Source organism: Cornus florida, unplaced genomic scaffold (assembly GCF_030987335.1).
Source record: "Cornus florida cultivar Cherokee Brave unplaced genomic scaffold, ASM3098733v1 CherokeeBrave_3.0.0_Hap2_Chr08, whole genome shotgun sequence".
NCBI lineage: Eukaryota > Viridiplantae > Streptophyta > Magnoliopsida > Cornales > Cornaceae > Cornus > Cornus florida.
In genome coordinates, this window is record NW_026775578.1 from 40,472,955 (window position 1) to 40,486,743 (window position 13,789).

The 13,789-nt window shown below is 35.0% G+C and overlaps 1 protein-coding gene across 4 annotated transcripts; it reads left to right on the plus strand.

Moving 5' to 3' along the window:
* Positions 1-1,242: 1,242 nt before the first annotated feature.
* Positions 1,243-13,238, plus strand: LOC132271445 (uncharacterized). Of its 4 annotated transcripts, XM_059772832.1 has the most exons (9): positions 1,243-1,695; positions 1,796-1,901; positions 2,781-2,873; positions 2,958-3,153; positions 8,033-8,211; positions 8,583-8,833; positions 12,356-12,531; positions 12,662-12,839; positions 12,953-13,238. In XM_059772832.1, exons 1-8 carry the CDS (start codon positions 1,248-1,250, stop codon positions 12,827-12,829), a joined length of 1,617 nt encoding a protein of 538 aa, XP_059628815.1. In that variant the 5' UTR covers positions 1,243-1,247; the 3' UTR covers positions 12,830-12,839; positions 12,953-13,238. The 4 variants fall into 4 exon arrangements, with proteins under 4 accessions (XP_059628815.1, XP_059628814.1, XP_059628817.1 ...); XM_059772831.1 differs by having other exon boundaries at positions 12,662-13,238; XM_059772834.1 differs by having other exon boundaries at positions 12,359-12,531; positions 12,662-13,238.
* Positions 13,239-13,789: the final 551 nt, after the last annotated feature.

Here is a 13,789-nt window from a genome sequence, read left to right on the forward strand (position 1 = left end):
AATCATTTGAATAAGGACAAAAGTGTTCGATCGATCGAACGGTGGTGTTGGATCGATCGAACTTTTGAACTTTATGCTCTTGGGCCAAGGCTTGGATCTATCTTGAAGTGCTGAGATCAATCATTGTTCGATCGATCGAACCTTGAAGTTAGATCGATCGAACTTTGCTGCTTCCCACATTTGGCTTCATTTGCTTTCTTCTTTCTCCACTTTGCTCCTTTCTTTGTTTAATCCCAGAATTGTTTCAATTAAACTCTTATTTGGCTGAGTTAGCTTATTTTCGGGATAAGTGCCTGAAAATGGAAATAATACGAAATTAATTTAAAACGGTAAAGTAAGATAGATAAAGGTGTTAGAATGTCTAAGTTTAAGGGGCTTAAATACGCACTTTTCAGCGCTCATCACTCCCAATTAGACCACCTAATTGGAAAATACAACCCAATCCATCGAGTATCAATAAACACATTGCAATTCTATTTTAGAAAACTTTGTGCATAGGACCATAAAATAATTTTTATTATTTATATATAAAAATTTCCAACAATACTTTCTCAATTTTGTAAGGTGGTGAAATGAAAGAAGACAGGCATGTAGAGACGGGGAGATTAGTTTCGTCCATTTAAATGACCTAGAAAGCTTAAAATAGTAATTTTATGATTCCAATAGGTTAATTTACAAGTCAGGTAATAAAGTCAATATAAGCAGGTGATTGTAAGGATGTCATTGTTAATTTTACCAAATCTGACGACAATTTGACCGATTCGTTCACAAGCGTCCAAATATAATTATGTGTAATAGGGGAAAACCACAAGAAAGATGTCAGCGTAATTTATTCAAATTATTTTTAAATAATAGAAGTAAAAGGAAAAAAAATAATAACATTAGTACAAAAACAAAAAAGAGAAAGGAATGAATAGTTTCATCTTTCATCTGATTCAATTGGTTGATTAAAAAAAAAAGAAAAAGAAAAGAGAAATAATATTAAGTATTTTTTACTCAAGAAATAATAACATTATTATAAAGATAGAAAGAGAAAGGAATGAATAACATACTAATTATATTTTTTTATTTTTATACTAGAGTCATTATTACAATTGCGAGAAAATGAAGGACAAATTATTCTATTTTATAAGCGATAAAGGCATTTTGAAATATACTTATTATAAAAAATATTAAAAAAACACATAGTTATTACACTTATTATTTCTTTCCTTTCGGTCCACTTCTATAAGGGTTAGAAAATGCAAATGGCATTCCTTTCCTATCCTCACATTTTTATGAAACAAACAGACCCTTCATTGGCAACATTTCTCTCTTTCTTAAATTCTCTCTATGTACAGAGCAAATCAATGGCGATCAAGTCCTTCATTTACAACCCTGTCCAAACCCACCACACTAGCATCGTTCTTCGATCAGCAATCGCGTCGAGACTCATCCTCATAACCCTAATCATCCTATGGAGGTCTCTCTTTAGCCCCTACGACACCTCCGCATCCGTAAACCCTAATTGCCTATTTTCCAACACCACCACCAACCACCCCATTCGCCTCCCTCACATCGCCTCCTCAATCGAGGACAGTATCGTATGGGACAGTGTGTACTTCGTACGCATCGCGCAATGTGGATATGAATACGAACAGTCCTACGCGTTCTTGCCTCTTCTTCCCATTTGCATTTCTTTGTTGTCTCGAACAGGTTGGTTAATTCACTTCTTTTAGCTATCAAGACTTAATATTTTGTTGTTAATTTGGTATTAATTGGTGGGTTTTGTAAAAAATTATGATTTTTGTTCCAGTTTTTGAGCCATTGATTCCACTTATTGGACATAGAGCTGTGCTGGGATTATCTGGCTATGTACTCAATAACACTGCGTTTGTTTTTGCTGCTCTTTGTCTTTACAGGTAAGTGTCTTGATAATTGTTTTCATATATATGTGTGTGTTTATGTATACACACGAACTTTGTTGGGAGGTCTGTAAAATTAAAGACTGAGTTATTGTTTCACTCAATAGTGAAGTAGAATGGCTTACGATGCAATAATACTGCAAATTTAGGAGAAAATTCAGATACGGGGACCCTATGATGAATGCATAAAGTATTTAACTCAACAAAGGCTTACTATTATGTTAGACCTTGTTTAACAATAAATTTTTTTGAAAGGTTGTTTAACAATAATTTGATTGCAATCTAAAATCAATTAAATATTATCAAGGCTGAAAATTTCATGAGGTAACTACTTGTTTTATAAATATGTATAGCAAAATCATAAACTCATGGAGGATATACTTTTACATGTTCATGTATATGTGTGTTTGTTTATGGTGGTGGAGCCACCTTATGCCCAGTGGGGGCAGCTGCTCCTAGTCATTTTTTTTTTTTTTCTAAATTTTATATTCATATATTACTATAAATATAAAGTTGCTTCTATATATATATATATATATATATATATTAGTTCCCTCGAAAGGAATGTGATATCACACTTCATTTTATTTTCTCATAAAATAAATGACACAATTACCTCTTAAAAGTGGAGCTTAACAACAGTATCTACGAGAGTAGTTTTGAAGGACAATTGTTTCTTTCTAAAATGTAGTAGTGCAAGAGTACTTTTGTGGAGTGAGAATATCATTTCCCCATCATAATTTTTAAAGAATTTTAGTTTATTTTACTTTGTTCTAAATCAGCTCCCACTAGAATAAATTCCTAGTTCCTCCATGTATATATGTTCACATGCTTGGAATTTCTAACTTCTTGTTTCTGACTCTCTCTCTTTTACAGGCTATCGCTTATTATTTTGAAGGACCCAGATTCAGCCTTGCGAGCATCAATTTTATTTTGCTTCAATCCAGCTTCAATATTCTACTCATCAATGTATTCTTTACACCTCTCTCATTGCATTTTTGTTGAATTGAAAAATGGTAATACTGAATATGAAATTCTTTTTTGAATATGCAGATATTCTGAGAGTCTGTATTCCCTGTTATCTATTGGAGGATTATATTATCTAATGTCTGGTAAAATTAATTTTGCAACTCTTTTGCTTGCTCTCTCTGGATCTGCAAGGTCAAATGGGGTGCTTAATGCGGGATATATTTGTTTTCAGACTATGCATCAGGCTTATGATGCTATCTTCCTCCGAAAGCATGCTTTTGTAAGTTTTTATTTTATTCAGCTAACAACGTTTTAATTACAAACTTACTTATCAAAAAAATGTTTTAATTACAAGCTTACAATTTAGTATACTATGTGTTTAACTGGAAACTATCCATTTCGAAGCCAAAGAAGTGTTGCTATTCATCTCAGCAATAATCTGCAAATGCTTAATCTCATTTCTAAAAACCTAGAGTGTGGCCTGCACAATATGCATGGAGGCTGAGATGTACATGATGGTTATGATATGGAACTGAATCTGGCCACTTACAAACTGAGAGTTCCACGTGGTTGGTATCCAGTAGCATCCCCTCTTCCCTTAGTTTGCCTTTTACTCCCATTAAATGTATAAGTTGGGGCAATTGATGTTATCTGAGATACTTTACCATTTTACATTAGAAATCATTATATATATTTTTTACAAGTAGAAATCATTATTTTTGCTTTATTGAAAGAAATCACTTTCCCTGCTTGATAATTTATTCTACATCTACATTCACATGGAACTAGTATATTCGATTTTGAGGAGGCATTTAAAATTCGAGGAAGCGATATTATTTCCAATAAGTAAGATGCATGCAATCAGATGGCGAGAAGATGGGGATTTTGCGGGGATATAGAGATATGTATGTATTTTGGCACAAACTAATTATTGATACTTTTGAGAATTTAGATGTAATTGTTTCCTATCTAATACTCCCTCCGTCCCAATTCAGTTGTCCATCCTTCCTTTTTGGGTTGTCCCAAAGTACTTGTCCACTTGAAAAGTTTTTTTTTTGATAAGTAAAAATAATATAAGAAAAGGCGTTCAAAAGGGGAACATGTCCCAATTACAAGAGTGGGACCAGGACTAAGGCCCCAACGAATCCAAGAAAGTAATTAAATCTTCCGAAGAAGAACAAAAACTTCTCTTCACATAATTGAAAAGAGAGCGAAGAATGTAAAGTTTGACCATTGCCGTAGGCGACTCTTTCCCTTCGAACATTCTGCAATTTCTCTCCTTCCAGATGCACCACCATACACAATGAGGTACAATTCTTCAGAAATCGCGGACATCTCTTCTCACCCGACATCCTCTCCAAACATGAATTAATTCCTTAGTAGATTGTGGCATAACCCAACACATGCCAAACAACCCAACAATAAGATTCCAACAATCGGTCGCTAGAGGGCAATGCAAAAGGAGGTGATCAACGGACTCTTCAGTATTCTTGCATAGACAACACCGATAAACAATATAATTACCCCTTTTTCCCAAGTTATCAACTGTCAAAATCTTTTCCCTCATAGCAGTCCAAACAAAGAAAGCCACTCTAGTTGGAGCCATAGACCGCCAAATGGTTTTCCATGGGAATTCTCGATTAACAAAATTAGACAAACATAAGAACAATGATCTAACTTCAAAACGACCGTGGGAAGAAGGAACCCAAATCAAAACATCATTATCTCTACCAAAGCCCTCCTGCCGATACAAGAGATCCAGAAAAACACATACCTCGTCCATCTCCCAGTCCTGAAGAGAGCGCCGAAAATGCACATCCCACGTAATCCCACTGCTATCAAGCCGATAACAATCAACTACGTAGGCGTGTTTATCAACAGCAATACTGAATAATCTAGGAAATGTACGAGAAAGTGGCTGATCCCCACACCAAAGATCATCCCAAAACCGAATACGACGACCATCACGGAGTTTAAATCTAATATGGGCAGAAAAAGCATCCCATCCCTTCCGAATAGCTTTCCACATCCCGACTCCTCCCGCGAGGGTAACTGGACGCGTAGACCAACCTCCAGCCTTGTCCCCAAACCGACAAGATACTAGCCTGCGCCATGGACGATGTCTTTCCCTCCCGTATCTCCATAACCATTTACCCAAGAGAGCTTGATTGAAAGGAACTAAACGTCTTATTCCAAGTCCACCCAATTTCACAGGCTTACAAACATCCTCCCATTTGACAAGGTGGTACTTGAATTCATTGCCCTTTCCTCCCCATAGGAAATCCCGTTGAATTTTTTCAATCCTATCTGCAACGGAACAAGGAATTTGGAACATAGAAAGCAAATAAGTGGGAAGGCTCGATAACGTGCTTTTGATAAGAGTAACTTTACCCCCCTTTGACAAGTATTGCTTCTTCCAACCTGCCAATCTCTTCGCATACCTATCAATCACGAAATCCCAACTCCCCACTAACCTCGCAGAAACCCCTAGGGGTAAGCCCAAATAAGGAATAGGGAAAGAACTCATTAGCAAAGAGTAAATGAGAAATCTCCATCTAATGGTCTAAATCTCTGCCCACCTTGAAACCTTTTATAAAACCAAGGTCTTCTGCCCTTCGCATAAGTCTGCTTAAGCCTTCCATAACAGCAAGAAAAAGGAAAGATTACAAAGGGTCACCTTGTCTTATACCCTGAGAGCAACCAAAGAAACTAGCGGGAGAACCATTCACAAGAACTGAAAACTTGATAGACGAAAGACAAGTCTCAATCTACTTCCTCCATTTACTTCCAAACCCCATTCTTTGTAACAAATAGAGTAGGAAATTCCATTTCACATGATCATATGCTTTCTCAATATCAAGTTTGCATAAAACTCCAGGAATACCACTCCGCAATCTGGAATCTACACATTCTCTAGCAATAAGAACTGAATCAAGAATTTGCCTACCGCTAACAAAGGCATTCTGGGAATCCGAGATGATCACATTTCATATCTTTCCCTAAAATACCCTGGAAGTTTTAAAAAATTTCAAACTTGATTATATATATATATATATTCAAACTTAAAAGGAAAACTTAGTAATTCTACTCCCCAAAAGGTACATCTAATATGGGACAGAGGAAGTAGTAATAATTAATTACATGTAGTAAGTTATACATGATAGTATATTATAGTAATTGTAGAAGAATCTTGTTGAAAAACAAAAGATTGAAGAGAGTATATAACATGGTTTGGCTACTGCAGCCTACATCCGCGGCACACAAAGCCCAAGGGGCTACATTTCTTTCATTTTATTCTCTCTTAATTTTGTTTACAATGATCACTTCTATTTATAGTTAAAAGAATACAAACATGTGATAAATATAAAATTTATATTGATAGAAAGATTTTTTAAAATCAATCTTGTGAATCACTCCAATTAATATTCTATCAAAGGCTTAATCACTCCTATCAATATTCAATCAAGGGCTAAAATAGCTCTTATAACGAAGGATGCAGTCCCTGTTTGAACGCTTTTTATACAATCTTTACTTATCAAAAAAAAAAAAAAAAACTCCTATAATTACATTCTCCAATAAATCTATTAGGAGGCTAGAGCCCATTGATAGAAGATAATTAATTGAATACTACAAGTTTTTAGAAATTTTATTTTCTTAAGCGATGTAAAATTCACACTCAACTTTTCTACCCTTACAAATCACTTTTTTATTTCTTTATTTATTTTTTAAATAAATGAAATGATATTACTACCCTCAAAAGTGGAGTGTGGGAATACTTTTGTGATTACTGTGCTATGTGAGAGTGTTTTCAAGGCTAATTATATCATTTTTTTTTTAAAGTACATGGAATGCAAATATACAAAAGTGAAGTGTGAAAATTATTTCCCCTTATTTTCTTAAAAAAAAGTTGTGAATATTTAGTCTTTTTATGTAAATTAAGTGCCATTGCTTGGCGCACTGGTAAATGCTCGGGCTATCAAGTGTGAGAACGTGTATCCAAATCCTAATAGCAATCAGGTTGTTCAAAATGCAAATAATGCCAAAGGTTTCGTTGTCTCTCTTTCCCAGCACGTTCAATTAATGGGACCATTCTGGGTATAACCGTCTCACTCTTAGTCTTTTTGTGTAAATTAGACTGAAGCCACTCTTTAGTCTTTAGTGCCAGATACAAACTCTAATTATGATAGACAGCTAGAGATGCAAAGTTACTGTGATCTCAATCACATGATCTCTATTCCTCTTCAATTTATTCTTTCTTTCTTTTTCTTTTTATTCTTTTTGGTTGACTTTGTTTTATTGTCCTGTTAGACAAGGAAAATATGTCAAATTATTAGGGAGATTGGACAGATCCATCATACACAGTAATTGCATAATAGGTATATAAGTACTGAACTTTCTGAAGTTAATTGTATTATTCAATTCACTTATATGAAAGAAACTGTATTGTTCGATTGTACTGGGCACTGGATCAACAATACGGGTTTGCTACATGAATCCCCTTTTATTTTATGCTCTCTTTAGTGCCATATTATTGGTTAAACCTCTTATAAAAAAAAAAAAAAATTATTGGTTAAACCTGCCATTGGTCAACATGTCCTTTTGCTCTTTAACCAACATCCTTATCATTATTCTCCTCACCCTTGAGAACCTTTCCACCTAACCATATCACTCTTCAGTTGTGCATACATTGGTATAACTAATATAAACTAACTTTTCTTGTGTTGTCCTATTGCTTCCTTTTCCTTCTCTAAAATGCATTTGATTTCTTCCTCAACAATTTTCATTTCAGCATCGAACATGTTACTTGAATGAACTACTAGCTGGTTTTGTAGCTACCTTACGACTTTGGTCTTGAATTCAGAGTTATATGCTGACCATAAAAATATTCTGGTGGCACTTATCCGCTTCGTCCATCTTCTTCTTTCTTATGGAATACCAAGTCTGGAGACAAAACATTTACTCCTTGTCTCTCTCTCTCTCTGGTTCTATTAGAACTACATCTATATATCCAGTCTTAGTCAAAATCATCTTAAAACTTCTACAATTTGAAGAATATTTTGCAATGTCAAGTTTTCACCATTGCCAACGCATGCATCCTTTAAAATTTTAGATATGGTATTCTTCTTCTTCTTCTTCTTCTTATTAATATCCTTTGGCAGTTGGCAGTCAAGGTTATTACTGCTGGAGCTTTGCGTTGTCTGTGTACTTTTGTTCCGTTTATTGCTTTTCAAGCATATGGATACTACAATATGTGTCTTGGACATTTTCCAGATGAACTGAGGGCTTGGTGCAAGGCAAGACTTCCTTTACTATACAACTATATTCAAAGTCATTATTGGTATGTTATTGGTAATTCTTTTATTAGTTAATTTCCTTTTTCAATCCGTTTCTATTATAAATACTGTGTTCTGATAGAGATATGATATTGTATTTGCAAATGTTCGTTCAATCTAGGTGGTTTAGACTAGTAGGAGATTGTGACGTCTGATATCCCGTGAATAATTACTCTGGGTCTACATTCGAGTATTACTTGCTTTGTTGACCTTGTTGAGTTTTTTTTATTAACTTTCACTGTTCATGGATGGAAAAGGGAACTAGATTTATGTACAAATCATGTTTTCTTCTAGTAGTTAGATTGTTTTATAAAAAATGAAAGTGTAGAAGATGTGGATTTGTTTTTCAAATATTGATAGTCTCTTTTTATTTCAGGGGAGTGGGTTTATTGAGATATTTCCAACTAAAACAGTTGCCAAATTTCCTGCTCGCATCTCCCATACTGTCTTTAGCGCTTTGCTCAATCATCCATTATGTGAAGTTGCAGCCTGAAATTTTTTTCTCACTTGGTTTCCTAGCTTCTCCTGAGGATAAAACCTCTTCTGCTGTGCTTATTTCTTCGGGGGTGGATGCAAGATCAAACAGCACTTACTTTTCGAGAAAACTTTCTTCCAAAATACAGAGAGGTATGAATTTTGAACACAAATTGTCTTTTCACTTACCTGTTGATACTTATACACCCTGTTTGTCTGGAAGGCAAAAATATAATGTTGTACTGAAGCGCTTGGTGGGTAACCAATCATCACACTCTTCATTGATCGAACCACTTAGTTCATCATTTTTGCATGGATTTAATTCTTCACATTGCAAGTGGCTGAGCTGTAAAGAATAATTTGGGCACTGGTTGAACTAGATTATTTTTATCCTGTACTTTTCAGTTTGTCATTTATTCCTTATAGTAGCGCATGTACCATGATGCTATCATGAATGACATTTTCATGTTGGAAGTATCCAAGTCTGCTGCCCATTATTTTATCACCTACTATAATGTTTCCTTTATTTTCTCCAGTGCAATCATTTCAATTTTTTTGATTTGAGATTACATACAAGAATACCATCTAAGAAATTGATTTTGTGGAAACATCAATTGATAGATATGAAAGTCACATTGAATTTGCTTAACTGGCGGATTTTCTGTGCAATGTTGCTTCCAAGTTGTATCAGTTAGAAATCTTCTCTTCTGGTTTGATAGAAGATACTTGGGGATACTTTTATTTTCAGCGATATATCTAATTTCAGGTTTGGGAGAAAATTTGATGGGTATGTAGGATCATGGCCTTTTTGTTTGATTTGGTATTTTTATAAAGAGGTGAGTTTTTTAAATTTTGGAGCAATTCGGAGGGTCTATGTTGAAGTGGTTGATAGGTATCGACATAACATTATGTGTTTTTCCCCATACACCTAACCTATGTGATTTTTATTTCAGTCGAGTGCATGAGTTAGCTAGTGCCTATCCTTTCCTTTTTGTTTATAGTTTATTAGAGATGATAGGCAACACTAGGAAGTACAAAGTGTAAAACACCAATTAGTTACCGAGAAAAACTTGGAATCTTATGACTGACTTTCTGATCGTATACCACCCTTCCCCTATCGACTCCCCCAAGCCAAATCTGTTATAATATTCCAAGTTTTCATTTATTTTAGGGTAAAATGCAATAAACCCCCCCTGATTTATTGTCATTTTGCAACAAACCCCCTTGAACTACAACACCCCCCCACCCAAAACTATTAATTTGTTACAAGAAATCCCCTAAACTATTGATATGTTGCATTCTGGTAGGTGACTTGGTCGGAAATATTAAAAGATTAGTTTACCCTTAATTAAAACTACTTAGTTTTGAGAGTTATACCCCTAATTGATGACGTGGCAGTTGATAATTTCATAACCCAGTCAAAATGACAACAACGCCAACCTTAATCTTCAAAAAAAAAAAAAAAAAAACTTACTTTTGGTTAAAGGATAACAGGCTTGTCCCCCCAAGCACAGCCTTATGCCCTCTGTCACTGTTCATCTTCTTCCATACACATGGTATCAGGGTGTGGATGGGGTGTTTAAAAGGTGTTTGGGTTTAATAGTTACAATAATTGGCATTAGTGTCTTTTCAAGTTCACAAGGGTATTATGGTCATTAAAATTATAGCGTATGTCATGTGACCGTCATGTAGTCACTGTTCCGGCAAGATCTGACCGGAACAATAATAGATGGGGCTATCTGCAATAAAATGCATAGTTTAGGGGGTTAGTTGCAACTTTAGTAGTTCAAGGGGTTAGTTGCTGATTCCTCGATAGTTCAGGGTTTTTTTTTTTTTTTTTTTTTCTGTACCCTTTATTTTATTCCAAGTTTTCAATATTTTTTTATTTATTATCTTGGAAATCAAATTAAGGACAAGAAAAAAAAAAACTGAAAACTATCCTCAAAGATGGAAGAAAAGGAAAAAGAAATGAAAACTAAGGAATCATAAGTTTCTCTTTGATTCATACGCAAGGTTTGGGAATTGGAAGGCTTAGTTATTCAATGAAATGTCTTTAGGAAAGCTATGCCTTGGCATGATAAACTTTAAGGAGGGTAGGGATCACAATATTTGGGGATTGTAGGGATGACTGGACTTCTTTTCTGGAGTGGTGAACACTCCTTATGGAGCATTGTTTAAATGGAGAAAGCACAAGGCAAGGTGGAAAACATGAGGCACTGGATCATAAGCTTTTTAAGTTTTGAATTTTATATTTTTAAACATATATTAATATATCAAAAAATAGTAAAAGCAGGGTAAAATAGCACATAAAAAGTAAGCTCCAGAAAAGATATATCACGTGTAAATGTACTCGAAGATATTTAGGGCATTTTAGGTCTACTAAAATGGTTGATGAGATGATATATTATCTCACATAAGTGATAAACAAAAACCACATAACATGATATATAACTAATAACTATCCATAAAAGAAGTGATTGTGATACACAAAAACTATAACTTGTCCTCAACGGTTCATTACTTAAATTCAGAAAGACCTTTTAATAAAATTTACATAACAAGTTAACAACCTAACAAACTTAGCAATAAGATCACTCTAAATCTTCCTTGTCTATATTGGCATCTTCCATCAACATATCTAGGAGAGGGTTGTTCCACCTTATAATCCCTCCACTTCCTGTAACTCCTCATCTTCTAGGATAGGGGATCATTCTAGCTTCCTTGCTATTGGCTTTACTTAATAAGTAGGGTTAAAACTTAAGGTTAGGAGGCAAATAAAAAATTAGTTTGGAGTCTGTAATTACTCCAGTTCCTCGATTAACAAGGACAATACTAGGTAATGACCCTTAAAAGTCTGTTATTATGCTTCTCTTTTAGTCAAGTGTTGCTCCGTAACAAACTAGAACATTCAATCATTGGTGGTCAAGCCTATTCCTCCTTTTTGTATCAAAATATAGATCTAGCAATAACATAAAAAGATAATATATAAACATTACACATTGTTTACACATGCACATTAACACTCCTTTTAAAGAATTGGAGGACATAAGTAACTTATAACTGATACTATTACTGCCTAAAAGGTACTCCTGCTCCCTCGCAACAAGTAATACTACAAGTGAGACTGAGCACTCATAGGAAACTCGATCAACTCTTGTCTTATCTTACCCTTAAGCACATCCACTAATCAGCTGAAAAAATGAAAAGAGCACATCCACTGATCAGCTTTGTGCAGAAAAGGGGTGCCTGATCCCTTCCCATTTTGCAACTTAGTTCCCAAATGTAGATGTTTATATTAGCAAATAATGCACTTCTCTGGATGGAGTTGTTTTGTAATTTATGGTCTTTACATTGTGACTAGGATCAATGTCACGTGTTTTTCAATTATTCTTATTTCCTAGTTATTTGTATTTAGGACCAAAGACATGGAAGGACTTTGGTTTTGCTGATCTTTTAAAAAAATGGGATGTCATCCAACATCCCCAACTACATTTCTAGCAGGGTCATTCCCCCGTGAGGGTGCACTCTCTTGCGAGGATCAGGGCTCGCAGGACCCTGGTGGTCACGAACACTAACTCCAAGTTTAAGCTGTTCATATTTTGAAATGCATAATTCTTCCATTTTGTTTGGCTGCAACATACACAGAACAATCTCATTTGATTATTTGATTTGTAGCAGAAGATCAAGTTCTTAGACGGCGTAAAAAATCGACCAAAGGAGCGGATCCTATTACTTCTCCATTAGAAAATAATTTGTCATATAAGCCCAAGCACTCGTCAATTCTTCTTCTTCCATTTGTTCTGCACTTGGGATTCATGGCAGTCACGGCATTTTTTGTCATGCATGTGCAGGTCAGACTTTCAGTTCACCATATATTATGTTATGTAAAGCAGTTTGTGTGTAAAATTTGAATGGACTTATTAATTTGAAGTTGGTTTTCATTGAAATACACTAGTTTATGAGACTGGATGGATTTGACAGGTTTCGACTCGTTTCTTATCAGCCAGCCCTCCTCTCTATTGGTACGCGTCATACTTGGTGGTATTTCCTTGCAATGGCAAGAGATGGGGACATCTGATTTGGGCATACTGTGCTGCCTACATCCTTATAGGCAGTTTGCTCTTCTCAAACTTCTATCCTTTCACCTGAGATGCCTTTGGTAATATCTCTTCGCCGTTTTGCCTGAAAGTGCTTGTCAAATTCTTCACTCCGGTCCCTAGCAGCGGTTTTCAAAAACTTACTTCTCCCTGCTGTTGGAACATTTTATGGTAGGTTGAGCTCACATGGCACTGGATGAGCAGTAACGTTCAACAAGATTTGCAATTTTTACCGCTAGAGATAGGAGTCTAGTTGTTGCCCCAAAAATGTGCAGTTTTTTAACAGGTGAGTAGCAAGAATTGTCATCCCCCTCCTATGTGAAGCACATAGCGCACTCCCCGCTTTTGTTGCTTGTCAATTTACAATTTCTGATGGATGTAGATTGTTTTTGTTTTTGCACTGCTGTCTGATTTTATTTGTAAACTGCTTAGTGCTTATATAAAAATGGTTTTGGGTTGTCTGTGCGATTGACCTTTTTTTTTTAGTTAGTTATTTATTTTTTTTAAAAATTCGTTTTGCAACCTTGACATGTTGCTTGAAAGTTAAGACCAAAGTCACCAAGGCAAATGTTTTTTTTATTATATTATTTATTATTATTATTGGCAAGAAACTCTAGCACTTGGTAAGAATTTGAAGTTTAGGACATTTCCTTGTAATTCTGAGGTCACAGGAGTTATTCTGGTTAGCCAAAATGAAAGGAAAAAAAAAAAAAAAACGTTTAACATTTTGAAATCACTTGATTTTTTTTTTTTTTTTAAAAAAAAGAAAATTCGAAGAAGCCACCACGTGTAATTTTCTTTTTTCAAACTCATCATTAATAATTATGAAGAGGTATCCATAACACAAGGCTTTCAAAAACATTATCCAGTAGTCTAGTTGGTAGAGTTTCTAACTTCTCGAATGGGTGAGTCCGTGATCGAGTCCCCTCTTTCCCTTAGTTTGCCAGGAAAAAAGAAACATAAATATATGAGATGACTTAAAATTAGACTCATCTGAATTTTGCGAAAAATC

Excerpts from the sequence above, each read along its gene's own strand:
- LOC132271445 (XM_059772831.1), top strand. The coding sequence starts at position 1,248 with ATGGCATTCCTTTCCTATCCTCACATTTTTATGAAACAAACAGACCCT. Across the intron at positions 3,154-8,032 it reads TCCTCCGAAAGCATGCTTTT|TTGGCAGTCAAGGTTATTAC; the intron begins GTAAGTTTTTAT and ends ATCCTTTGGCAG. Across the intron at positions 8,212-8,582 it reads TATATTCAAAGTCATTATTG|GGGAGTGGGTTTATTGAGAT; the intron begins GTATGTTATTGG and ends TTTTTATTTCAG.